This window comes from Polyodon spathula, chromosome 24, assembly GCF_017654505.1.
Source record: "Polyodon spathula isolate WHYD16114869_AA chromosome 24, ASM1765450v1, whole genome shotgun sequence".
In the NCBI taxonomy this organism is placed as follows: Eukaryota; Metazoa; Chordata; class Actinopteri; order Acipenseriformes; family Polyodontidae; genus Polyodon; species Polyodon spathula.
Window position 1 is genome coordinate 2,163,292 of NC_054557.1, and position 27,266 is coordinate 2,190,557.

The following is a 27,266-nucleotide window of genomic DNA, read 5'->3' on the forward strand; positions in this document are numbered from 1 at the left end:
TCTAGTCATACATGAAATTTGGTTGAAAAAGTTTGGCTTTTGATTATTCCATTACTCTGAAAGTCAATTATTAAGGCACCTCATTGAATTTAGGCTGTTATGAAAGGGTACCTTAGATCAGGGATTGGCATGTTATTTGGCAGTGCCAAATATATATATATATGGAGGCAGGGAATACAGAATTTACAATTGCACATGTTTTAGTAATGGTGCTAAATCAATATCTTGTTTTTTTCAAATAGCATACACACAGCGCTGATTTAACTAATATTTCATGAACGTAATTCTTCCAGCAGTTGTTTTAGCCCTATATTCATCATCAAAAAAAGTAACTTAACAATTTAGCTGCTGTTACATAGCCAACTAAAACATCCACAACTTTGAATACTCAAACTTAGACTTTGTACAATACTAAAAGAAACAACACAAGTAGCAACCATTTCGACTCTCGTCTTCTTCACACCGAAGACCCAAGTCGAAATGTTTGTCACATTTATTTTCAGCACAGGATAACTGGGCTCAAATTATAACAAAACAAATATATATATATATATATATATATATATATATATATATATATATATATATATATATATATATATATATATATATATGTTTCTGTTTCTGTTTAATTTTAACAGTTATTATCATATCTCTCAATGGATTCCTTGGCCTGCTTTTGACTGCTGAGGCTAGATAGGCTGGTAGTTGCTTGTCATCAAACAGGCATTAGAATTATGTGTGGTCAGATGGCTTCGAATGGGACTCTGCACATTTCTCATTTGTGAAAATACCTGTTCACATATAAGTAGATCCAAAGGCAGACAGCAATGCAAAAGCCACCTGTTTCATGCAGGCATACTTAGAAAGGGAAGCACAACATGCAGAAATCTTATCTTACACTGGTAGTTACTTTCAAGATTACTTTGCAAAGACATTAACTTATATATCCAGATGCTTGAGGTTTGCCTTTTGAAAAATTCTAATATCTAGTTTGACTCTTTTCTGATCCATAATTTTAGTACATTAGAAAACTTGAGGCGAGGGGGAGAGGTGGTGGTGGGGGGTGATGTCCACCCAAAGCTTGTAGGTCTGATAGTAGGCAGAGATGGACTTATTGTGCATGTCAGTTTATACCAATCTATAGCTAAATCAGCGGTTCTCAACCAGTGGAGTGTGTCAAATGTTCTAGGGGGTGCAGTGAGCGTTCTAATATAGTAACTATAGTCCATAATTTAAAAAAAAAATTAAATACAATTTTACACAATCACTATATAGATTGACATTGGTTTTATGTTGGGAAATATTTTTAAGAAAAATAAAAAACTGAAATATCTTGCTTGCATAAGTATTCAACCCCCACACATTAATATTTGGTACAGCCACCTTTTGCTGCAATAACAGCTTTAAGTCTTTTGGGGTAAGTATGTACCAGCTTTGCACACAGTGTCGGAGTAATTTTGGTCCATTCTTCTCGGCAGATTTTCTCCAGGTTGTTCAGGTTGGTTGGACGACGCTTGTGGACTGCAATTTTCAAATTGTGCCACAGATTCTCAATGGGATTGAGGTCAAGACTTTGACTGGGCCACTGTAGGACATTCATCTTTTTGTTCTTGAGCCACTCCAAAGTTGCTTTGGCCTTGTGCTTGGGATCATTGTCCTGCTGAAAGGTGAATTTCCTCCCAAGCTTCAGTTTTTTAGCGGACTGAAGCAGATTCTCTTGCAGTATTTTCCTGTATTTTGCTCCATCCATTCTTCCTTCAGTTGTAACATGATGCCCAGTCCCTGCTGATGAGAAGCATTCTCACAGCATGATGCTGCCACCACCATACTTCACTGTAGGGATGGTGTGTCTTGAGGCATTGGCAGTGTTAGGTTTGCGCCACATATAGCGCTTTGAGTTTTGGCCAAAAAGCTCTATCTTGGTCTCATCTGACCACAAAACCTTTTCCCACATCGCAGCTGGGTCACTCTCATACTTTCTGGCAAACTCCAGACGTGCTTTCAGATGGTACTTTTTGAGTAACGACTTCTTTCTTGCCACCCTCCCATACAGGCCAGTGTTATGCAGAGCTCTTGATATGGTTGACTGGTGCACCATTACTCCCCTCCCAGCCACTGAACTCTGTAGCTCCTTGTCACAGAGACAGTCAGAACCAGGAAGGAATGAAATACACAGACAGGACAGATGAATGTGAAATGATGATGGCGCTTGCTTGTGCCGGTTTGTTGTAAATAAAAGGTTTAAACACGAAAACAGAAACATGGCACTCTACGCCAAAATAAATAGACATACACAAAACGAACTACACAGACAAAACACGGTGAGTTTTTAAATAAACAAGTATTGTGCTGGTCCCACCAGCACGCAATAACAATTGATATTTTAACTCTCCTACTCTTTCTCCCGTTCTCCACTGACCGAACACCCAACCGCGAGTGGGTGAAAACATGCTGTTTTTATGCAGCTGTACCAAGACTCGACTGCTAATCAATCATTCAATTGGAGTCTCGGTACAACGGCACGTGAATTAATAAAAGTGCAATTCCCCGTGCTCGCATATTATTACTTTTTACTTGCACGTGAAGTGCTGTGCAATCCTCATGCCTAAAATCAAATATACATTTTAAACACTCGTGTTACACAGACCCGTTTATATCCCGTGTACCAATGACTATACACTAACATTAAACACACAACATAACAGAAAATACACACAGGGAGGCTTCAAGGGGCCAACAGGTCGTAAGGCTGTCAGCAGCAATGCTAACAGCGGGGTGGCATACTCCTGCCAGGATAGTCCTGGCAGCGGAAAGGCTGCTTGGGGGTGGTCTCCTGACCTTCCCCCTTCTTCGGAGCCGGCAGCTCCCCTGGGTGGGGCTCTGACCACATTACTTCCAGCAGCGAAGAAACTGCAGTGGGAGCAGGTCTCCTGACTTCCCCCATGATCTCTGGCAGCGAAACTGCTGCAGTGGGAGCAGGTCTCCTGACCTCCCCCATGATCTCTGGCAGCGAAACTGCTGCAGTGGGAGCAGGTCACCTGACCTCCCCCACGATCTCTGGCAACGAAACTGCTACTGGGGTTGGTGGTCTCCAGACCTCCTCCCCCTTCTTTGTGTCTGGCAGCTCCCCTTGCTGGGGTTCTGGCCACATTACTTCCTGCTGCGATGCGGAGCGGCTGGCAACCCCAGGTGAAGCAGTCCCAGCGACCCCAGGCGATGCTGAGCGGCGGGCAACCCTAGGCGATGCGGAGCGACTGGCAACCCCAGGTGATGCGGAGGCATCCTTGGGCGAAGAGAGGCAGGCATCCTTGGGCGAAGCGGTTCAAGGGCATATACAAGGGCTGCTGAGGACCGCCAGCATCTAGTCCTGGTCCTTCTGGTGCGGGGAGAGGCAGCTCCTGCTCCTCTCCCCCTGATTGAGGTGGAGGCAGAGGCAGCTCCTATTGCTCTGCTCCTGCCGATGGAGGTGGCGGAGGAAGAGTCAGCTCCTGCTGCTCTGCTCCTGCCGGTGGAGGTGGCGGAGGCTTGTATTCTCCTGGCGGTGGAGATGGGAGCGGCGTGTAGTCTCCTGGCGACGGAGGTGGGAGCGGCGTGTAGTCTCCTGGCGATGGAGGTGGGAGCGGCGTGTAGTCTACCCTTGTTACAGGAGACTGGTGCGGCTCTCCCTCACTTGCAGGGGACTGGTGCGGCTCTCCTTCACTTGCAGGGGACTGGTGCGGCTCTGGAGGCAGCGGTGGGACCTCTGCCTTCCTCTTCCCCTTTCCCCTTCTCTGCCACCTCCTCACCTTCATCTCCTGCACCAGTTCCTCCTTTCCTTCCTGGTAGGGGCAGCGCACCACCGGGTGCCTGAACTCCCCACAGGCAAGGCACCAGCCCTGGCCTTTCAGATCACCGAAGAACTCCAGTCCCAGCCTTCCATGTTTTATTTCTTTTTTTTTTTTTTTTTTTGTTTGTTGTGTGTTTTTTTTTTTTTTTTTTTTTTTTGACAAAACACCTCTCCTGGTCTGACGCTTGGAGGCGCTGTTCTCCCACGCAGGACACCACGTGCAATCCTCGTGCCTAAATACAAATATACATTTTAAACACTCGTGTTACACAGACCCGTTTATATCCCGTGTACCAGTGACTATACACCAACATTAAACACACAACATAACAGAAAATACACACAGGGGCGGGCACATCGTCACACTCCTTCAAAGTGATTGTTGGCCTCTCTGTGGCTTCTTTCACAAGTCTCCTTGTTTGAGCGCTGAGTTTTGAGGGACGGCCCTTTCTTGGCAGTGCCTGGGTAGTGTGATGCAGCTTCCACTTCCTGATTACACCGTGTAACAATTTTTTTTTTCTTCTTTTTTGTTCCTGGGTAGTAAGTGTTATTTCCTAATTACTTATGCCTCAAAAGTGTAGAAAATGGCTATTATTCCCCACAAACTTTGCTTTTGTGACCAGGACAGGTAATTTTCAAAATATCACTATTTCCAATGAGAAAACAGGCGCTTTAGTGTCTTTTCGTTCACATAAAGTCAGAAAAAAACAACATATGAATCCAAATTAACAAGTATTTATACTAAAGTAATACAAAAATGACTACAGAAGATTTAGACGTTAGTAGTTTTTCGAGATTTACGATTATACTGTAAATTTACAGTATAATTTTTATGTTCATGATTGTGCTGTTCTAACAGGGATGCAAAAAGTTATTCATCAAAATCAAAAGTTTTTTTTTTTTTCAAAACAGTAAAAGAAGTAAAAAAGTGTTTTAAAAAAACAACCAGCCTGTGCTAATGAGGCTTATTGCTGTTGACTCCAGTGAAGCCTGCTGCTAATACATTCACTCATTGTGACAGGTCATAGGTGCCCTCCTGAGCCTCATATTCTATGCTTTACTTAAAGAACTGTGCGGTCCTATCATCTGTCGCACAGGAAGCTAACTTATCAATGTGATAGTAGGAAAAAGTGTCTTATTTGAGACAAAGTAGAAAACCAGCCACCATAAAACCATAATGGGCTTGTATTGTTGTATTTTATTTGTATTCTTTTATGGGTGTTTGCAAAGGGCTGCAACTTATATAAAGTAACACAGGTTTGTATGCGTTCCACAGAATGGCATTCTTCTAGCTCATCTTCAGCATTTACCTGCATCAGACTCAGTAAATTGCAGGGTCTGTGTTGAGAAATGTGAAAACGTCTGTGGTATGATTATGGAGCTGGAGTTACTGGTTGTGATTCAGTCTGATGGAGTGTAACTGAAAATGCTATTCCATTATTGCTCCTGGATTCTGATGTTGCATTAGAATTTACTAAAGCTTTACACTTCGATTTTGAAATGGAAAAGAACAACTAGGTAAATCAAAATGCAGAGCTGGCATGGAAGATATTTTAAAACGACAACCAGTTACAGTAAGAAGTTGTTTGGGGACAAAAAGGGGCATTAAATAATAAAAAAAAAAAAAAATAAATGTTCATATTTTAATAGAATGCTTAATATCATGTAAAATTATCTTATATTATGCTTTATATTAAAGTAATCGATTAAGCTATGTTTTAATACAATAATTGTAATTGTTATAAATAACTAATAATTTCATATATTATTTTATACTATACGAGTCGAATATATATTATGTTATAATATTATATATATTATATAATATATATATTATAGATACCAATATATATATAATATCTATATATATATATATATATATACACATGGTTAGTGTGTGAACACTGTGAATAGGACCCAATACAGTACAACACATTGTTAAAACATTTATTTTAGGCTTATTTATAGATTGTCAGTGTTATTGTAAGGTTTGTGGTATTAATTATAATTAGTTATATCAAATATCATAAGCCTTGTATTAATAGAGAATAACAGAGACAATAACAGTGGATTTAGAATAATCGAATTACAGTTTATTAAGTAACAATATCTATTGGTGGTTATTAATACAGAAACAACACTGCTATTGCAACATATATTATTAGACAAAATATAAGAGTCAGCTAGTTTTAAATGATTACAAGATAATTGATCAATATTACCTCATATATGGGAACTCTCTCTCAGGCCAGACTAGAGTTGTGGGCATGGCAGTCAGGTCCGAGAGCTTACTGTATGGTACTCCGTTTCAGTTTGTATATGCATCTTAACTAAGACAATGCCCTTACGTGACTAATTGGCTGCCATGCTTTGAGTATCTTGCATACCCTCCTCCTAAGCAGCTGCTCACCCTATATTAAGGTGACCCAGTTTCTCATCTTTCTAAAATATGTGATATTACTAACACTCTTGTGATTTACGTGATCACATTCTTACCCCTGATATTCCGTGAATTGCTGATTGTATTCAGAAGTATGTCCTGTGATAGCAGGGTTCCTGTTCTTGAGTTTAACTACAGTACACCCAGTTTAGACCCCTTCTCCACTGTCTTCCTCCTGACATGACAAACACACAACTTGGTTCTTAATATTGACCCTTTTTTTAAAAAATTTCTCACTGTTCAAAAGCATTGATTTGTTAACAACTGTACGTAAAATGTTTTTGTTCAACCCATTTTTTTTGGTCAAAATCTGTAGAAATGTCTGTAGAAATTGAAATACCCTTGATTATAAAGTGTAGGGGTCAGATATTAAAGAAAAGGCTCTTTAGAAAACCTCACCAAGATTTGACGTAGCTCAAGCAGCATCTTGTGACAACCTGTGAAACGCGTCCGTTAGCTGTTCTGCAAAGCCAGCAAAGAGACCCTGCCCTGATGACAGCAGCAGCTGCTATTACATTCAATTGAGAGAAGGCAGCTCTTTCTGTTTTAGCTGTTTCTGTAGCTTTTTGGCAATCACTTTTAAATCATTTTATTGTTTTAACCCAGTTTTTTTTCATTTCAAGTTTGAAAAACCCAACAGGAATGTCATTCACCACTTGAACACTGTTACTGATCATTCTATGGCCTCCATTGCAGCTCTTTTCACTCACCCGACCCAAGGATGTTCCTAACGACTGAATCCTGGAGAAATCTGTGCCTGCTCTAGGGTGTCTGACCAGCAGGGGTCACAAGAGACAATGCAGCTCTCCCTGTTGGTTCAAAGCCAAGATTGACAACTTGGTGTGAGCGGGATTCAAACCATGCTTGCATTACTCGACAGGCACTCCACCCAGCAGTGCTTTACTAGGGGAGCCACCTGGGACCCCCTTCTCTAGTCACATACAAGATATTAAGGTTTTTAACAGTGTACAGTTTTATCACCCACTTACAGATTAAAAGTACTCTGAAATTAACTTGTGGAGTATGTGTGATGAAATGTTGTAATTCTTTATTTTATTGAACTCAATAACTTCTAGAAAAAGTTCAATATTGATGGAATTGGTGCAAGATTTCAAGCCCTTCCCAAAAGGAGAATATATCAGATTTCAAAAACAATCCAGTCAGCCTGAAGCCGAGACAACACAGCCTAGAAATAAGATTCCTAAACTCTGAGAATAAATCTGACCTGCTGTTTCAACTTTACACAAAGTAGTTGAATGACAGGGGAGCAAGGCTTCATTTTTAAGCCTCATTGCATCTCCAGGAGATTGGGGCTGTTTTTAAGAGATTTTTAAACCTGACTGGAACTTAAAGTAGGTTAACTACAGTGGATGTGTGGAAAGAATTGAGACTATATTGCTGTCTAACACAGATGCAAATATCATAAAGGACTAATAACCAAGGCGTTCAAAAACATTACCTTTCCATTGCATCATTCTCACTCAGTCCTTATTGGAGCCCTCTTTTTTTTCCATTTCACTGAACAAGCTCAAATGCACGTCAATATTGCTATGGGTAATTTCTTTCTAGTTTTATACCATTGAAACCTTTTTTTTTTTTTTTTTTATCCCTTTATAATTGCTTCAAAATTGACCCTGTACGAAAGAAAATGAGTAAAGTCTTTGCAAACCTAATGCTATTGCTGATATCCACACAGGTTTAAATCCTGCCAATGACACTGACTGGAACAGTAAGCTGGTATGGTTCCTTTCGTTTAAGTAGGGGAAAGAACATATGCCAAGAGTTAATCTAATAAATGTAGATTTTATTGAGTACAGCCCCCCACAAATTCTAAAGTAGTATTTTAAATTCTCAGTAAATTCACTTGCTGTCATGGGCCCTGTTTTACAATTCAGTGATTTTAGATATATGCTTTAGATGTAGCCTTAAATGCGCTATTGTCATGAATACCCAACTTTATTTAAATAACTCCCTCTGTATATATTACATTTGAACTCAAAGGTATGTTCCATTTTGCTCTGAAAACATGAATCTCTGTGTAAAGGAAATGAGAGATGGCATAAGAATTGAGCACGTGGTGCTGCCGCAGTCTTCCACGTGTCCGTGGATGCAATACACTTACAGTATAGTGTTGGGCATGTCCAGGGACACCAGGGTGCAAATTTGCAGTGAAGTCTCGTGTCATAACATTTCACCTTCTTGCTGCCAAGTTTGTCTAGAAAACTGTTTATTCTGTTCGGAGGTCTTGCTGTGGACATTCTGCTGCAGATGCCTGTTCTCTAAAGTGTTCTAAAAACCCCTGCATACACTGAGGGCTCTGTTTTGTAAATCTAACCGTGTTTGTGTTGCTGACTGGCTTGTTTTTTTCTTTTGTTTTTGTCAGTTGAACAGGGGCAGGAAACTGAAGACGAAGAATCGAAAACAGGTAAGCGTGTTTCCTGTCTTTCTTTATTTTCCCACTTTGGCTTACCCCCTTAACCATTATATCAGAGATGCTTTTCCCTTTACATTTGGCAGTCCTATACTGGCTCCAACTAGCAGGTGCAAAGCCAGGCTTGATGAATGTTCGGTTTGAAACCCTAGAGTAATCATACTACAAAATCACTGTTGTAGAGGGAACAGAGTGGCAACTGCACACCCCTGGTGGTCATTGTTCAGCTTTTGGGAGTCTTTTCAGAAGACCCAGTGGTTGAAAATAGCATTTTCATTGGAATAGTTAGTAAAACTGGTAAATAATGATCAAAGCAGAAAAAAACATAGAGAACACCTTCAAAAGAATATACAAAATCTAAGCAATAACATATTAGGAAATATAATCAATACTGACTGTAATTGTTTGAGATACAGTACATTACAACTAAATTAAGTAATAATCAGTAAAAATCAGTACACATTACGAAATTGTTCCACAAACTCATTTCACTTGGACTTCCTTTTGCCATGTCAGTCTATAAAATCCTTGGCATTGCTTTCCTTAAAACCTGGGTCCCTGCAGGACTGTGAGATAATTCACTTGACACCTGTGCACATTGGTATGAAAGAAGTGGCAGAGCGATTTACATAATCAAAGATGCCACTTAAACATTTGAGACAGCTGCCTTTGTTGTGCCATCTGGCTTTTATGGATCAAACAAAGAAGGAGGCCCCGCATAAAACAAAGGGATGAAATGAAGTGCATAGAACAAGCTCGGAGCTGCGCATTCCTATGTTATATTAATGAGCTGCCACCTAACTCTGATTGGACACCTCCGAAAGGATACGCTGTGGGGCTGAATTGAGGAGGCTGTCGATCGCTCCCTGGAATTCTGCAGCCAGTTTGTGGTCAGCGAAGCCGCCTCCACTTTCACAGGAGACCAGCTTCTAAGCAAACACATTGGAGTGTGCAGTCTGAAGCAAACACATTGGAGTGTGCAGTCTGAAGAGACATGCATGTGTTCTAGAGCAGTGCTCCCAAGGGTTACATCTGTAACACACCAAATCCTGCGAGTGTACATTCTGACCCACTTCTTTTAGGAACAAAAAGCTATTTTTCGTGTTTGAATACTGAAAAAAAATCCTTCTTTCAGTACTTGCCTGTACAGTGACACCGAAAAAATTATGTTTGAACAGTTCCCGTAAGTTTTAGTATCCATGGTGTTCAGTAGTATGGTGTGGTTTGTGCTGTAGAAGTGGTGTTGTAACTTTTGCCTTCTTGCTGCAGCCTTGTTTTTGTCCATTACTTGTACTCCCTTTTATTCAATTTATTCAGTCATTAATATTTCACACAATTGGTAGGCATAGGATCATAATGATACAGGCATTGTTCAAGTTTATCCTATACATGCTCAATTAGATTGAGATCCAGGGTTGGTTTGTGGCCATGGAGATGCCTGAAGTCCCCATCATGCTCCTCCAACCATTTACACAGAATTATAGCAGAGTTCTCTTGAAACTAGTCATTGCTGTAGATGTGCAGTATTGTTGGGTGGATGTCATCCGCAATGATGCTTAAGCCAGGCCTTCCAGAGTAATCAAGGTACCCAGGGTATACCAGATCATACCTCACACCAGGGTATACCAGATCATACCCCACACCATATGTGTAAATATAGATTTAAAAACATTTCCAGTGTCTGCATCCCTGCTATTCTGAGTAATGTGAATTGTTTTAACAGAATTGAACAAAAGTGGATTATGTAGAACTGCTGTATGAATACTTACAATAACTGTATGTATGATTGGTGGCGCAGTCAGAAAGGACGTGTTTACAGCTAAAGCATTAATGAACCTGAAGTCTCTTTCATTCTGAAGAATGCTCCTGTGGGAACAATATCCATTCTCTGTAGTGCTCTTCGCACTGCTCATCTTGGCTATTTTTAGATGTTGATGCTACATGCGTATGTTGGTTTGCAGCTGATAATTAGACACATCAGCCTTTCCTCCCATACATCTCTGTCTCTGTGCCTCTGTGAAGGCAGCAGACAGTGTTAGAGTAAATTAATTGCCAGCTTTTGAAATTATGTAATTAGAGACCCAAGCTATTAGAGTAAGGCTACACAGAGTGTCCTAATACATCGCTGTCCAGCCCCATGTAAAACAAGGCATATGATTTACTGAATAATGGTGACAGGATGAGGGGTGGTTCTGTGCTGAAGCCTCATTGAGATGCCAGGTTCATGCTTCTGTTTCACAGTTGGATTGAACTGGCTTTTACCAACTCAGGTAGAGCTTGGACCCAGTTCGTTATGCATAGAGAGAGGGAGGGTATAGAGAGCCATCTGTCGCACTGAGGTTGTACATATATAGAGAGAGAAGGCCATTTATCCAGTTGTGAAGAACTGTGTATAACTTGTATGTTTTGGTGACAGTTCCCTGAAGCTCCAGCTGTAACCTGCTCTATTCAGACTTGATCAGGATAAGATTGATATTAGATAGGATTTCCTAACTAGTGTTAGGATAAGATGAGACAGTTAGGAAATTGTTGACACTGCTGACTGAGGAAATGTTTTTGTAATACAAAGTTAGAAAAAATTCCTATCCTAGCCATGGTAGTAAATTATAAAATTGTTCTGTAATAAGTCTGGACTCTCTTGTTTTTCCCTTTCAGCAATGCAGCCACTGAAAACAAGAAAATGAAGGTGAGTGTTTTCTTTTGGTTTTCAACTCTACTGTTATAACTAAGGGTGTAAATCTACATTTAATACCTCACGCTTTTTATTTTGTTTGTGGTGTAACCTACCATACACATTTCATATCGTTCACAAGCAATATTAAAAAACAACGGCCATTTCCAGTTAATAAAATACAATGTTACTATTTAAACGTTTACAGCCTGTCCATCATGGATGTCAAGTATCAAGGCTTACCCATGAAACTCACGGTTTTTCACAATTTTGAATTTCATGGCCATGCAATGGATTCTCACGTTTATGCATAAGCTTATTATTGTGAAACCTTTCACGCGCAGGTAAAATGTAATATGTGAGCACGTGAAATTACAATTAATTCATGTGCAGTTGTACTGAGACTCCAATTGAATGATTGATTAGCAATAGAGTCTCGGTACAACTGCATAAAAACAGCTGGTTTTCAGTCACTCGGGGTTGTGTGTTCGGGAAGTGGAGAACGGGTGAGAGAGAAGAGAGTGATTTAAAAATATAAGCAATTGCTACGGCTCAGTTTGCACCCGCCAGCAAAAGCGTGTTTTGGTTTCTGTTCCTGGGTCTGACGTCAACCTCTACAGCCGTCTTTGTGACAACATGATACAGCAGTTAATCCAATACAGCTGTCCAAACATATTATTTCTTTTTTTTTTTTTTTGGGGGGGGGGGGGGGGGGGGGGGTCACGAAGAAGAGGACAAACTGATGGTTTGTCTGCACAAGCCTTCTATGTTTCTGTACACAAAGAAATAACAGAACCATTGGAAATTGATGGTGTGTATCTCTTTATTTCACATTAATTTTGGTCAAAGTGACGGGGAGCACCACACACTGGTTTCGTATTTCTGTAAAATGACGCTTCTTTGTTTTAATAATGTTGACTGTTAATAATAATAATAATAATAATAATAATAATAATAATAATAATAATCACATTCATGCACCAACTGAAGATTTTATTAAAGTTTGCTTCGCTCCCGGTGTGCATAGCTCTTAAGTCTAAGTCAGTGGCATAGCTGTCAGCCATATGCAGAAATCTTGATCCATCACCAGCACCCACCCACCCTGCAAAACAAAGTCTAGTGGTCTAGGTTAAGGTTTTTCAGCAGGGGTCTCACTGATGTGAACACTTAGGGGTTGTCATCTGCGCTTCATTACAGGACATGACATGCTATTTTTGTTCAAACCATTACTGGGCTGCAGTGTATGTGTTACTGTACAATGGGATGACGTCTGCAAGGCCTCATATTTGATTACAGGGAAGTAAAACTTTTTGAATAGGGCCCAGTACAAGCTTACAATGGTTCCAGAAAATAATGATGTCCAGTCTTTCCAATAATTTCTTGAACTTTGCAAGCAAAAATAATAAGGGGGGGTCGGGACGACGACAGGCAAAACAGGTTAGTCACCCTGCATTCGCCAGCATCCCAGTTTAGATTCACTGAACCAGTACTGTGTGGAAAACCTTTCATTTGTGGACATATTTAAGGGGTGCCCAGGAAAAACGTATCCTTGCTTGTCGTAAAAATAATGAACTGAAATATTTATGGGTTATCAAGTTTTTCTACCACATCACCACAAAAATAGTTTCTGATGATGAAAGTTTGCCAGGACACCCCTCTTTTAAAGATGCAGACCGTTATTCACAAAACGTTAACTTTATGAGTTATGCAGCGAACACAAGAACGTTTATGAACAAGGAGGCCATTCAGCCCAGCATGGCTTGTCCAGTTCCCAAAACAATGACGTATTCAGGGACACCACGATAACTAGGAAGCGAGGTGTCAGAGTGAGATACAAACAATAAATGGCACTGAACATGGGTCTAAAACCGTAAATAACGTGTGGAAACAAACCCATAGGTTGCAGTCGATTGTCTCCTACTCAACCTATTATCAGACACTAAATTCTAATAAACTGACTTCATTACTTTAAGTAGAGCTATGAATGCTACCATAAACTGATGCATCACTGTAGCTTTTATTAGTCATCATAATAAAGTTGCCTGGTGTTTCAAATATAATATTAATAAAATGACTCTTCACTGACAGTGAAGATAATAGCATTAATACCAGGTACTGTGTATCTTTACCTAGCTTTTAATCTGCTCTCGGTAGAGCTTTTTTCTTTTGACGTGTCAAATGCAAGTTCTGTTAAGTTTATGTTTTAGCTGCGAGTGTCTGCCTGTGCATAAAGCTATTTTTGTTTTTACCTGTTATGTGGGAGGCATGAGGAGCATTCTCATTATGTAAAATGAACGAGAGAGACTGGGGTACAAGCTACCTGTTTCATTTGTGTGTGTGTGTGTGTGTGTGTGTGTGTGTGTGTGTGTGTGTGTGTGTGCATGCACATGTGTACCTGTAAGATGGCAAACAGGAATACACTTTGATGGCAGGTGTTGCTAATTTTGTGTTCAAGATCAGAAAGTACAGTGTTCACTGTAAATCTGCAGTTCCAGCTGATTCCTGTAATCTGGAACCCAGCATTTGTTAATAGATGTTCTATCGTGGAAGAACCCATATTAATATTGTGCAAGTGACAAGCCCTCTAGGTACAATTAGCACAAGATAATGGCTACCCCCCTTCAACAGATAATTCAAATTACTTTTATTTCATCTTTCATTTTGGTTGACAGCAAAGCAGAACCGATATCCACTGAGAAATAAGTGTTCTTAGTTTTTTGTTTGGGGGGCTTATCTTGTATACAGGTGGTAGGAAAGGGGGTTTGAAGAGACCAGGGGAGAACGGAACTGTTTTGAGAGGTAAGCACAGTGTTTTAAGAATCCATTCAAACCTCTTTGGATTTTGGTGAACTTTGGTGTGAGTACGAGGAGGTCTAATTGGGTCACTTTTTGGGTGAAATATTCTCTCATCCAGCTGCACCTTTTTGACGCTGATTTGATAAGACAGCATCACATTGGGAAAGTGCTCTAATCGAATTCTTCCTTTCTTTCTTTATTACTACATCTTTTTAAATTATTTATTGTAATCCTTTTACTTCTGCAGTATAGATGTAGTTACAATATCAGACTGGAACATGAGGAAACAAAGCTTTGAGTGATTCTTGCAGTGCCGACATTGAGATATTTTAATGAATTATTCAGCTAAAGAGCTTCCACACCACTGGAACGGTAGGACTCACTTGTTTCCAGTCTCTGTACACTCCTTTGTGACATCGTCATCCATAATTATCAAACACACAACACTGGTGAACTTAAATACTAAAAGAAACATTATAAATTCAATAACAAGCGTTTTGGCTAGAATTTAAAGCATTGAAAGGCTTCTAGTCTAAATGTTTGTCACTGAATTTTGGAAATTTCTCTTGACATCTTGTAATAGAAGGCATGGATGAGGTGGAAGTGCAGTATTGAAATATCTAGGAGGAGAGATCAGTAATTTTAATTAAATAGTAGCTTAACAAATACCATAAAACATCTAAAACACATTTACCATAATGTTTGGGTCTTTTGTAAAGTAAAATGAGAGAACTAAGTGATTTGAGGAAAGATTTAATGGAAGTATGTTAGCTCTATATTTTAAATCACTCTTTAAGCACCTTCCTTGTGGAATTATGTTCTGTAGAACAGAAACAACTCTTCTGAACAGATGTGTAGTCATAGGGCCCGATATTCGAAAGGTTTGCTCATCGCGCAGAGGGGTATGCGCGTCGCAAATGGCCGTTGTGCCGAAATTGTGCCAAGTTGCCATAGTCGAAACATCCTTTTGCTCGTCACAATCCATTCTGGACTGTACAGAAATAAAGTGTATGCATCGCGCAATATGGGGGGGGGGAATGGACGACAATATGCGTTATCCTGGTATATTCGAAGGTATGCGCCAAGCATAAAACCAGGGTTGTGAAGTGCAGAATAAGGATTGTAAAAGGACTGCGTTAACTCAGCGCACACTACCATTCCAGTACTGACTACAAACAGGCAACAATGGGAAATGTGGGTAGCAGGCAGCGTGTCCGTCGACATGTGGATGTGAATGATGCAAGGCACACCCAGATACAGCAACCCTGAAATAGGCGAAGATATGCTGACACACATATGAGGAGCTCAGCAATGAGCAAATCGTGTCCAGGTATCGCCTCGACTCATCTATGCCACATGCTGCATGATGACCCGGCTAGAACAAACCTGCGCAGTCATGCCTTGTCTGAGCAATTGCTAGTGTTTGTCTGTATGTGTATCCTGGCTACCGAAACCTTCCAGAAGGTAGCAGGTGATACAGTGAGAATCACCCAGGCAGCCGTGTCCGCCACCTCGACCGGTTCATAACCGCGTTGCTGAGGAACATATTAAATTCCCCAGTACCAGAGCAAACGGTGAGGAGATAATGCAGGGTTTTTATGAGGTCGCGCACCTGCTGCGCGTGGTAGGTGCAATTGAATGCACCCATATTGCTATCCGTGTACCTGTTCCAGTTGTCCTGTTCTATCAGGATTCCAGTTGTATTCGGAATAGTGGGAAATTTGAATTGCCATTCCATGCCATCTAAACAGGGTATTCCGAATGAATCCGTCCATATTCTGGATACCAGTATTCCGAAAACGTGATACCGAATACCCACTTAGTATTAGGATACTATCGGAATACTAGCCCTTCTAGACACCTTATTGAGAAAACCTGTTTTTTTTTTCTAGACACAAGTCGTTGTTTTATATTCTGCAATATATAAGACGATGGCTTGTGTGCCCAACAAAACCTTTGCAAAAATGTTTATATAATTTATTTATTATCCTTGTAGTCACATTGAGATTAAAACCTCTTTTACGACTGAGACCTAGCGAAGCAGGTAGCAGTAAGTCAATCGGACAACAAGAACAATACACAATAAAATACAATTAAGACACAGGCAAATCACATTTAAAACAATAATCAAAATACACAAAAGTAGTCAACTATTTAAAACAATTTTAAATGTTGGTGGGAAGCCGGGGTACTCTTTCTTAAACGGCAAATGAGAATTCACCGTATTTCTATAGTGCCAGACGTCGAAATCAAACCTGCAAGCTTGAGTTTGTCCTGGAACCATTCCAGTATTATGTCATAATAAGCAAAGGAATGGTCCGGAGTCAGCCTGTTGTACAACCGTAAATTTGGGGGATTTTAAAATACAAAAAAGAATGCGATCTGAGGCTATGGTTACTATGAGAATCTATAAGTATATTCAATATAACTTTACAAAATATATGGTCTTATATATGTATCAGTGAAGTTGGACGCATTTCGTTTCTTCAAGCAGCGAGTCCAGTTAACCTAAAGTTGATGGTGATGCAAACCTATATACTGCATCACCATAGTCAATTTGCGGCAAAAACGTACAAGCAATAAGCCTCTTTTTTGTTTCCATAACATATATAACGTGTATATCATAGTGACGTTTATAGCATATTCCCATGCCCAACAGACGAGTATGAAAGCATGCACTCACCTCTGTCCAGCACACTGCCTTCCTTCTGTTCCTTTAATACGGTCCTATTGGCATATGGTAATGCATCGGTAAATAGAAACATGAGATGCAAATGTTTTCTAGGTGGACATTCAGCATGCACACAGCGCAATCAAATTTGAATTGGGCTAATATACCAATAATTCTAATAACTGCGCACTGCTGGCTCAAATAGTATCAGAGTAACAGTCCACTCTGGAGTTAGATACAATAGTACAAACGTACAATATTACAGAACCCAACCCCCCCCCCCCCCCCCCCCCTCCATTCGCACACACCGGATGGGTGGATCAGTTATATGTTTTGTCACTGTATTGATATGATGGACAGCGGTAGTGTGTTTACATATACAGTTATATGTGTTCTTCACTACTCCACAGGCATATCGGCATCCAATATGTACCGTCAAAGTATGGAAAAGTAGATTGAGAGAAGGATGAAGAGGGGAGGGGGGGTCCTGCCTTTGCTGTGTGTTGCCACACACTTGTAAATTAATTATATAAATACATCATACACCCATCTTTTAGCCCATTGCTTTATTTGGCTATTCCATAGGTTGCTGTGTATCATGGGTGAGGGGTGGGCAGCTGCAGTTAATGTTTTCCTAAAATCAGACCGTGATACGATCAACCAATCAAAGACCTGTATTTTCTCTGCAGCAGTCCAATCATAAGTTAGCTGAGGCGGTACAAACAGTTCTGTTAACTGTAATTACTGGCCGTTTTTATCCAGCTGTCCAGTTTGCTGAATGTCGGTGTTGCTAATTGTACAGAGACTGTTCATTTATTGAGAAATCATACTAACATTTTAGGAGCGTATTTAGAATTAATTATGATTCTTACAAAAAAATGGCGTAACAAAAAAAATCCATTCCAAAACTTTACAAACTGGGGTTAATCACGATGTTCAAATGGGTGAGTAGAATGAATAACATAACGCACTTCTGTGTATTGTGTATATAAAAATGCTTGATTGATGTTTACTTTGCAGGTGAATGAACTCGTTACATTTACAAATCAGAGAGTGCGCCACCACAGAAGTTGTAGTCATGGCACGACTTATTAAAAAAATAATAATTTAGAAAAAAAAAAAAACACACACAGTATCCAAAGCCTTTTTTTTTATTATTTTACTTCAAAAACATACAGCTATGTCGGATCAGCTGGCCTTTAAAGAAACCTATATAGTATTTCCTTGTGATACACTACTGTCCGTATTCAATAAAACAGTGGCTGTTCATCAGTTCATTAATTTGAAAACTCAGCGCCTAGCTATGGAGCCAATTGTGCATTTGAATGGTCCTTATGTATGTGTGCACGATATTGTGTGGTCTCGTCTGTTGTCGTATCGGTACATAATGTGGCGACACCAATGATAGCAGCTTGTCGCATTACTAATGGTGACTGTCCATCATTCTGCATTCTCGCTTGGCTGTTGTGTGCAGTTGCTATATTGGTAGTGAATGCACAGACGGTTTTGAGAGGCACAGACAGATTTGCGAGTTGCTCAAAAAACTGCTATATTCCAATGTCTTGCAACTGCTTTGTGCCATTTTGGAATATCTCTCATTTTGTGCCAAAGCACTTTTTTTGCGAGGCACAAATTTAGCGACGGGATTGCGCGAAAGATCAAGCCCATACTCTGTAAAGATTGTGTCATAATCTGTTTGAAAAAATACTACAGAATTTGACATCTAGGGTTTTGTCTTCCTTCAGACGCACCTAATGAAGCTTAGTGCAATCTGGGGTGGCTCAAGCTATTTTTTTTTTCCCTCAAAGAATTCCCCTTCCACTAATGAATCGCCTTCAGGGAGACAGTCTGCAGTGAAAATGCTGTACCATCAGCACTGAACCAGCAATTAAAACCAGGAGCACAGATCTAAGTTATATGTTTCATAATATACAAAAAATACATCAGAGGGCTCCAGATTGAACCTTAGGGTACACCCTCAACCAAGTCACAAAGCTTGAAGATGTTCATTAAGTGCAGTTTATTGCAGCCACTTGGGCCAGTTTAAAGGATAAAGTCAGTTTCTCCCCATCGGGGGTCCCCCATCCTCCATCCTCTTGCTTATGTAATGGAAAATGTATTATATGTTGCTGAAATATTTAATAAAGTCAGAATTCCTTGTGCGATCAACAACTTCCACACGTTCTGTAGCCCCTCTGGTGTATATAAACATAGCATATTAACATCGTTTATCACATTTCTTTAATGTGATTAATAAATTGTACCGGTAATGTTATTTTAAATGTACAGTGCTTGCTTGTAACTTACAGTACAGTGCAGAGTGTAGATACACTATTTACATCTTTGCTGTATGGCCTTCATTATACGATTTAAATACTGATTAAAAAAAATAGTCAAACTGCCGCTGATATTAACTTGTACAGCTCTACGCAACCGGCACAGCAAAGCAACATTGATGTGATTTTTTTTGTTGTTTTGTTTTTTAATAAGGAATTAAATTAACACTTGTAATTGAAACAAAACTTACTTTGTTGATGCGCTTTTCAACGAATAGGATATAGCCAGAATACAGAATGCAGCGTGCCACAGATAGGTATAATGTATTTCTAATTCTACTTTTATTCACAGTCTCATTGTTATTATGTGGTAGTAGTGACATATAATGTAATAATAAAATAAAAACATTACTAATATTATTAGTTGAGCTAATGCCTTTATCCATGGTGACTTCCTTAACTAACTCCAGCAGCTTATATTGTTCGTTTTGGATTGTCCTTTTACTATAGCGAACAAATGGCTTTGGACCCAAACAGGGTTGTTCTAACGAGGGTGTACTGTATTTAGTATTTGACTTGTATGTTTAATATATGATACTTGCATATTCTAGTATGTAATGTATGCATGCATTTGTTATTTCATTTTTGTTATTCTTCACTTCCCATAGTGTTCGGCGTTTAACAGATGGATTAAAGTATTTTGGATCAGAATCCGATATCATTCCTTACAAAAAAGTAATATACTGCAAGTATATTGCCATAATTGTCTGGTTTTAGTATACAATTGATACCATTATACTATCCTATCTTGGCACATGTATACTTGCAGTATAAATTATGGAATTTGTGTATGAAGCCTGGGTGTTGGTAACAGGACCCGAGCTTTGATCGCTCGAGGGAAACAAGGACACACTGCATCTTTGCTCCATGGAGCTTCAAACTTGGCAACTGTTTCAGTTACTTTCTTGACAGAATAGATTTTTCTGAATGACCTATGAAAATCTTGTTTTGTTTTAGAAAGGTATTTTCCAAATACAGTTGTCTTGTATTGAAAGTACAGTGTTTCCAGTGCAGTTTGTATTTGGATACTTTTTGTGAGTATTTTGCCCAAGCCTGAATACACCTATTATATACAGATTATTACACATAGCAGTGCTATAGGATTTAACAATCAAGCAGATAGATTTATTTCTTTAGCTGAAGATGTAAAAAAAAAAAAAACTTTTCTTTTTTTTTTTACTGCAGCCTTGAGCCACCCCCTTTTCTTTCACTCCTCATCTAGCACCTCCCCTTTCCTGATGGTGGTCATTTCCAAAATGTATCTACAGTTGACTGCACTACACAGTGAAGGGCACACTCCCGGTGAATACGGGAGAGTTGACAGGTCTGAAAACACCACACAATACTATCTTTGAGAACAAATTTAGTTTAGTTGGTAGATACAGTGGAAGTCCATTTTTCTCACAAGTTACTTTGTTTTGTTCGCTCTGTCATGGCCAGAGTAAAGCATTCAGCATCAGATAAAGTCAGTTATTGGCAGCTGAAGGACTAATACCGGTTAAATTCAAACCAAAGCAAGTTGTACATCCCCATGTGAAACAGTGTCTGTATTGTATATGGCTGTCAGAAGTTATGGAGGCTCCTGCTCGTCCTTGTAAATGAACACTTTGCTCCCTGCAACGTTATACTGTTCAATCAAAATGTCTGTTTAAACAGGAAGTAGCTCCACTATAACATTCTGAGTGCTTTCCTGTCCATTTTTATTTTTTTTTTTTTTTTTTTTAACAAGTCTGTGTTAAGGAGCTTTCACCTCTCAGTTGTAGTTGCCTACCAAAGACGTATGTAGCGTAGACTAGATCAGCCAGTGGGTCTTAGTAGAAGTAAGACCCAGTGCCTTCTAGTGATCTGCCACTTGGATCCAGTTTCCTTCTGCTTTGATGGCAATACACTGTTGTGCACTAGATGGAGCTCCTAATATAGCGCAAATGTGGCTGATCTACCCTGCCTAACATGTCTGTGGCAGGCAACTAGAACTAAAGAGCAGCCCCTGAATGAAATGAACATGAGAACCACTCTGAATGATGGCAGACATCATACAAAGAGAAGAGCTAGGGCTAGGGTTAGGTAGTGATGAGCGATTATCACTTTTACAAGTTGATTCAATATTTGAAAATAATCCTGATTATCTTTTATTCTGATAACATCATTCTTAAGAGAAAAAAAGTCAAAGGTTCCTTATCAAATGTTTTTTTCTAATTTAAAAACTACAATAAAACTTCAATAACTTTTTTCAACAGCACTTTCAAACCTGCAAAACATACAGTATGCATATATTGAAGTCACTAATAAAGCAGCATAACCAATATATAAACAATACCACTATAGAAACCATTTTTAATAAGGAAAAGCACACAATCTGACAAAGCATTCTCTTGCTCTCAACTGCCCGAAATATTTTGAATCCCTAACTCTTTAGGGTTGATAATGCTGCAGAACAGAATAATAATAATAATAATAATAATAATAATAATAATAATACATGGCTGGAAGTTTATTAACTCATTAAATAACCTAATACAAAAAAGAATGGCAACCTGAAACAATAAAAATAATTGTCAGTAATAATCTTAAACATAATACAAGCAATAGTAATTTGAACTATTTTTGTTTATTTGTTAAAATAAAATGTCATTTATTAACCAGTCTCACTGACTAAACTAATGATAAATGTGTAAAGAAAATGTAAATAGTTTAGTTTATTTATGAACTTAATGTATTTAAACGCTCTCTCATTTTTCTCTGACAAGTATTTATAACAAAGAGTTCTGATATATGCCACTCCTTGCATGTTTTTGTTCGTGACGCCGTTTTGTTTGCATTATGGGAGCTTTGCAGGAGGGCGTGTCTCGAGTTCCCTTGACTACAGATCCCAGAGTGAAAGCAGCTTCAGTGTTGCCTGAAGTGAACTGGTGGAATCCGAAAGTGGCAGAGATGCAGAACTTATGATGAGTGGCCAACCATAAAGAAAACGTGAAGTTTTATAGTTAATAATCGATCAAAATGGTGGTTTTAATTGTTCAAAGTTGATTTCGGTGTTTAATTTAATAATCGGAAATGAACCTATTTGATTAATTGCTCATCACTAGCGTTAGGGTTACAAAGGGAAGGGAACAGTTTCTTACTCAAGTAATAACTTTACACTGGGAACAACAACTAAGTAATTCTAAAGTAATTACAGTGAAACCGGACATTAGGGTGACCTCAGTAAAAAGGGCACCTCACAATGTAAAAAAGAGGCTTTAAGTCCCGATTTGCCCATTATTCAATATTAAGCGCAGCATCAAACCTATAGTAACCTCTCTGATTGCAACATCAACTCATTTGCACACAGTAAATTAGCATAGTTTGCATGTAAAATCTAATTAACATCTACAATGGTAAATTGTCCAATAATATATGTTAACCAGATAAGTCAATACATTATAAAACCGTACAAATCTCTGGTATTTATTCCTTATCAGAAACGATGTTTCTTCCATTGGAAAGGCCACCTTATTATTTGATAGGTTCCTGGACTGGCTCCCTGTATTTGAATTGCCCAATAGTGACAGATCATCAGTGCTCTTCATGTCTTCATAGTTTTTTTGATACTCTCAATGTTTGGCAGTCCAATTATCAAAACAGCTGCCTCTGTCCCATTGTGTGGTGTAATGCTCTGATATGACACCTCACAAAAAGAATGATTTACAAGGAAATCCCATCTGTTTTATTGAAGCAGGCAGAGAGGCAATGATCAAAAGGAGCAGGGATGGAGCCAGGGGAATTCACACTGTTTATGAAGATGACATTGTGTCTGATGACAGACATTTGTTTTGTGTTTGCTTTATTTCCCTGGCTTTCACCTTTCCTGAACAAACTGAAAACCGCAAAATGTTATTCTGAATTGTTGGGGGGATTGTGAGGTTTGGTGGTGATTTCCATTGAACCTGTACCTTTAAATACCAGTACTTGGGATCCCTGGTCTCTACAGTGTCTTCTATTCAGAGGTGCTGGTCTCTTCCATTGATCCTGTTAAGTACAGAAATGCTTGTTACTGAATGTTGATTTAAAAAGCTGGTCGAGACAAAGGCCATTGTTTGTCACACTTTAGAGTGTCAAAAATTGATACTAATCAAGGTACAAATGGGACTTCAAATATTTTGCATATTTTTAAAAAGATCTGTATCTATTTAGGGATACCAGAGTATTTAATAAGAGGTCTGAGTGGGTTAAAAGGGGCAGTACATGTCCCGCCCCCAGGCATTGTTTCAGTGGCTTTGACCGCCAGTGTATATCTAGAGAACCGCTCATTTAAATGTGATAAAACTTGTTAAATACATTTCTAGGCACACGTTATTGAGAGTAACATGATTCAGGGGTTATAATGAGGTGTCTGCCTGTCAAACAGACATTAGTTTACATATTTATTTGTTTTTCAGGTGAAAGAAAACGTTGATGGCAACAAGGTGAAATGGCTCCCATTGTGCACACCTCCTATCAGACATGGCCACACACACTTTCTGTTCAAGCATAATCCGCACACCTAGTTTTGCTGGAGGACATTTAATTAAGTTATAAAAAAAAAAAAAAAAAAAAAAAAAAAAGATTTTGGCCTTATTTGATGTATCCCGTAACGCTGGAAGACCTACCGTCTAGGACACCCTGCAGTGAAGAGGAGAGGTTTTCACCTATTCTGTCCTCTACTGGATTTGAAACCAACTGCAAAACTTTGAAGGGCTTCCAAAAGATCCCTATTTCCTTGATTGTAGTTGTGCTTGTATTTTTTTTTTTAATACAGTATTGTTTAGTTTTTTTTTCAGGTCTACTCTACTTTTTACAGTGTGTGTATAATATATATAAATACACACACACACACTGACTGCTTATGAGATAAACATAGGGGATGGCATTTGTCAGAGAGAGCCCTGGAATCTCGGAAGGAGAGTTGCCATGTGACATGCACCCCATTGCATAACTTCCACTGTGGGTGCTGATGTACAGCCATAATTTACATACATAGAGTTGAGTGAACTATTATCTTGGCTGTGTAACAGGCAGCTCTTAATGCAATACCAGTTCAGCCAAGTCTAACACGCTGACCTTTGAATGCCAGGAAACCTGAATTATGGAAAACAGTGCCTCCTATTGGCTATTGTACCTACCACAATTATTGTGAAGGGACCTTTTTACTGATGAGGCCTTAAAGCCTTTGTATTTGCAAATTCTGCTTCCACTATACTACAATAGCTATTACGATTTGAGAATAACTTCCCAAAAAAGGCCAAAGACTTCAATATGTGTTTTAACGTTATTTAAATTCCACTTTAACTAGCACGTGATTACAAATACTTTTGATCAACTGAAGTCTGTTTTGTATTAAATTTCAGATCCATACTGCAGACTGAAAGTACATAGACCTGTTTACAGAGCATTCCGGGTAAACAAGTGCCTAAAAGTGCCTGCTTGTTTGGTGGCTTCCTGAACTTCTCCCAGTACTTTCAGGACACAACATGAAGGACTGCTTTAAGATATTGTTTTTAAAGCCCATTTTTTTTCAGAGAGGGTTAGAAGGGTATTCTGTTTGTAAATCTCATTGTTTCAGAGAGAGTAAGGAGTGTATTCTGTCTTTTTTTTAAAACATTTTTTAATTACTGTTTAATGTAAAATAATGTTTATAATTCTCTTTACAAAAAAAAGTGTCCTTTAAACAAAACAAAATCTGTGGACGGCCCATTATAATTTTGATTCAGTTAGATGAATAACGTAATTGCACACAATGCAGTGGCAAGTGTGTTATTTTCGTGTCTTCAAATTTGCATAATAGCCTTCTGCAGACTTCAGACAATCAACCAAAGAATATTGTTAGGTCTGTAAACCAGGAAAGCTTTTGTTTTATTTAACATATTAAGTGTAGTGAAATATCCATAGGAGAAACTTCAGGGATTACTCCTCAATTAAAACACATTTCACTGAAGCCCCAAGCCAGAGTTTTTTTTTTTTTTTTTTTTTTTTTAATAGGCAATACAGCATTTCAGTAGTTATAGTTTAAATTACCGTATACCATATCTTCAAAGCAAACAGTTACTAGAAAGCATGCTAAATCTCACTACGTAACCAAGAATGCTTACCAACCCAAAAGATGTTGATGGGATGACAGAAGCAGCAGACAATCTGATGAAATTCATCACCCTGATTCTAGTAAAGAATTCACAGTAGACAAGCATGCGCACCTTTCAAACTATTTTGTGTGAAATCAAAACCATGCACGGCCTTATTGAAATTCTCCCTGATCCTAGTTCCGGAGGGTTGTGGCTACCACTGGTAATTTTACGCAGTTTTAGGTGGGAGATAACTAAATTAGTTAAGAAGAAAAAACAGTTTTCAATGGATTAAAACATTGTTTTACTTTCAAGCTAGATAATCACGGGGTGTACTTCATTATCACTGTTTTCTTAATACTCTTCAAACCCTCAGTATTCTAGAAAGATGTAATACTGTATAGTAGATGCATGTTTGCACTGATACAAGACCTACAGTCATGTCAGGCAGGCCTGAAAAAAGGAGTAGAATTTTCAGTGTGCAAAGGGTAACTTAACACCCGTCCTGGTTGCTCTCATGTAAACCTACAATGGTGCAGTACAACAAAATGCACCAGTGCACACTGGCCAAAAACTGATTCCAAAATTACAGGGCCATATCCTGAGAACACTCCAGTTAAAACTTCAGTTGCCTTTCTAGTTTAATTGTGTTACAATTGTTTTATTCCTCTCAGAAAATGTGCCTTTGAGTCAGCTAGCAATGTGAAGAAATATCCGATGGCTCCAGGAAATCAAGACCACTGGGAATCGGCCCCATTCAGTGTTTTTGCATCTCTTATTTTTAGCACTCTTTGTAAGGACATTCAGTCTGTTTTCGCAAACTTTCCTGCCACTGTTGTATGATCCTGAGCCTGAGCATGTTCCTTTGATCTGAAGAAAGTCTAGATAGCATTCCCACAAATCAAACGTCTGTAAATTCCATATTCTCTATTTTAGTCGAGTTGAAAATCCATTGGATTGAAAGCATGACGGTTAAGGGCAGGCTTTACTTCAAACCAGATGGGCCATGTCTGTTACAAAGTGTGTGGCGACTACGATTACTCATTGTGTTTTTTCCAGTAGCGTTTAACTGTGTGTTTTACTGATAAATGATGATGTTAGTACGAGTTGAAGCAGTCTTCTTTCTGGGGAGCCTCACTGTTATATGGCTTAAGGTTAAAGATTTATATTTTGTTTAATATATTGCAGGCTCTTCAATCCTCAAACTCAATGAATGAAAACAATCTTGTTCTGCATCCAAGCTTGTTTAGAAGTGGCTTCAAATAATGTGATCAGGGCTGAGCAGGCAATCAGACCCAAGACCTATAACTACAATTGTGCCACTGCGATCAGAGCCAAGACCTATAACTACAACTGCAAAGAAACCTTTTAGCTACAGTTTTTTTTGGTACCCCTCCCTTTCCATTCTGAATGTTTCCAATCATTGTTTGTGTATCCGGTGCTGGTTCACCAAACAGAACATGAAAACAACGATCTTTGACAACCCACAGGGGACGCTACAACCAAACTCTTGACCCAAACACTATTTACTCCTGTAATCGTTACTATTGAAGGGGAGTTGTATTTCTTATTTTGTATTGCTGTGTCCTTTAGCAAGTCTTAGTTTTTTTTAAATTGTGTTTTACCACATGCTGTAAGAATGGAGCTTCGTGGCATTGTTGCATTGAGCATTGCCAAATCGAAACAGTCACCTGCTTTTGTTGTTGTGTATTTACTGGTTAAATGAAAACCACCATTTGGGACATAATAAATATCTTTCAAGAGGTTGTAAAAGTAAACTAGTGTTTGTTTTTTGTTTTAAGTCCATTTTAAATGTGTCAGAAAGCAGTAATACATCAAAGAAACAGTGTTAAGCCCTCATGGTTTATGCAAATGGGTTGTCACTCACATGGCTGATTAGGGTTATTTAAATGGTTATCCCAGACTGGATACTGTACTGTAGTTATTCCACAGCTGTATAAGGATGGCACTTTGTGACCATTCAGAGATGATTCTGATGTGGATTCAGAGCATGT

The 27,266-nt window shown here is 38.9% G+C and overlaps 1 protein-coding gene across 4 annotated transcripts in view; it reads left to right on the forward strand.

The window, feature by feature from the left end:
• The window catches only part of LOC121299162 (CD276 antigen-like), a 98,318-nt gene extending 71,294 nt beyond the window's left edge, over positions 1-27,024 (forward strand). For 2 of the 4 annotated variants that reach the window (XM_041226748.1, XM_041226749.1), the window contains exons 6-8: positions 8,653-8,694; positions 11,356-11,386; positions 23,593-27,024. In XM_041226748.1, coding sequence (XP_041082682.1) covers positions 8,653-8,694; positions 11,356-11,384 — 71 coding nt within the window. In that variant the 3' untranslated portion in view covers positions 11,385-11,386; positions 23,593-27,024. The remainder of the gene's footprint in view (positions 1-8,652; positions 8,695-11,355; positions 11,387-23,592) is intronic. The other 2 variants (XM_041226750.1, XM_041226751.1) reach the window with 2 other exon arrangements.
• Positions 27,025-27,266: the final 242 nt, after the last annotated feature.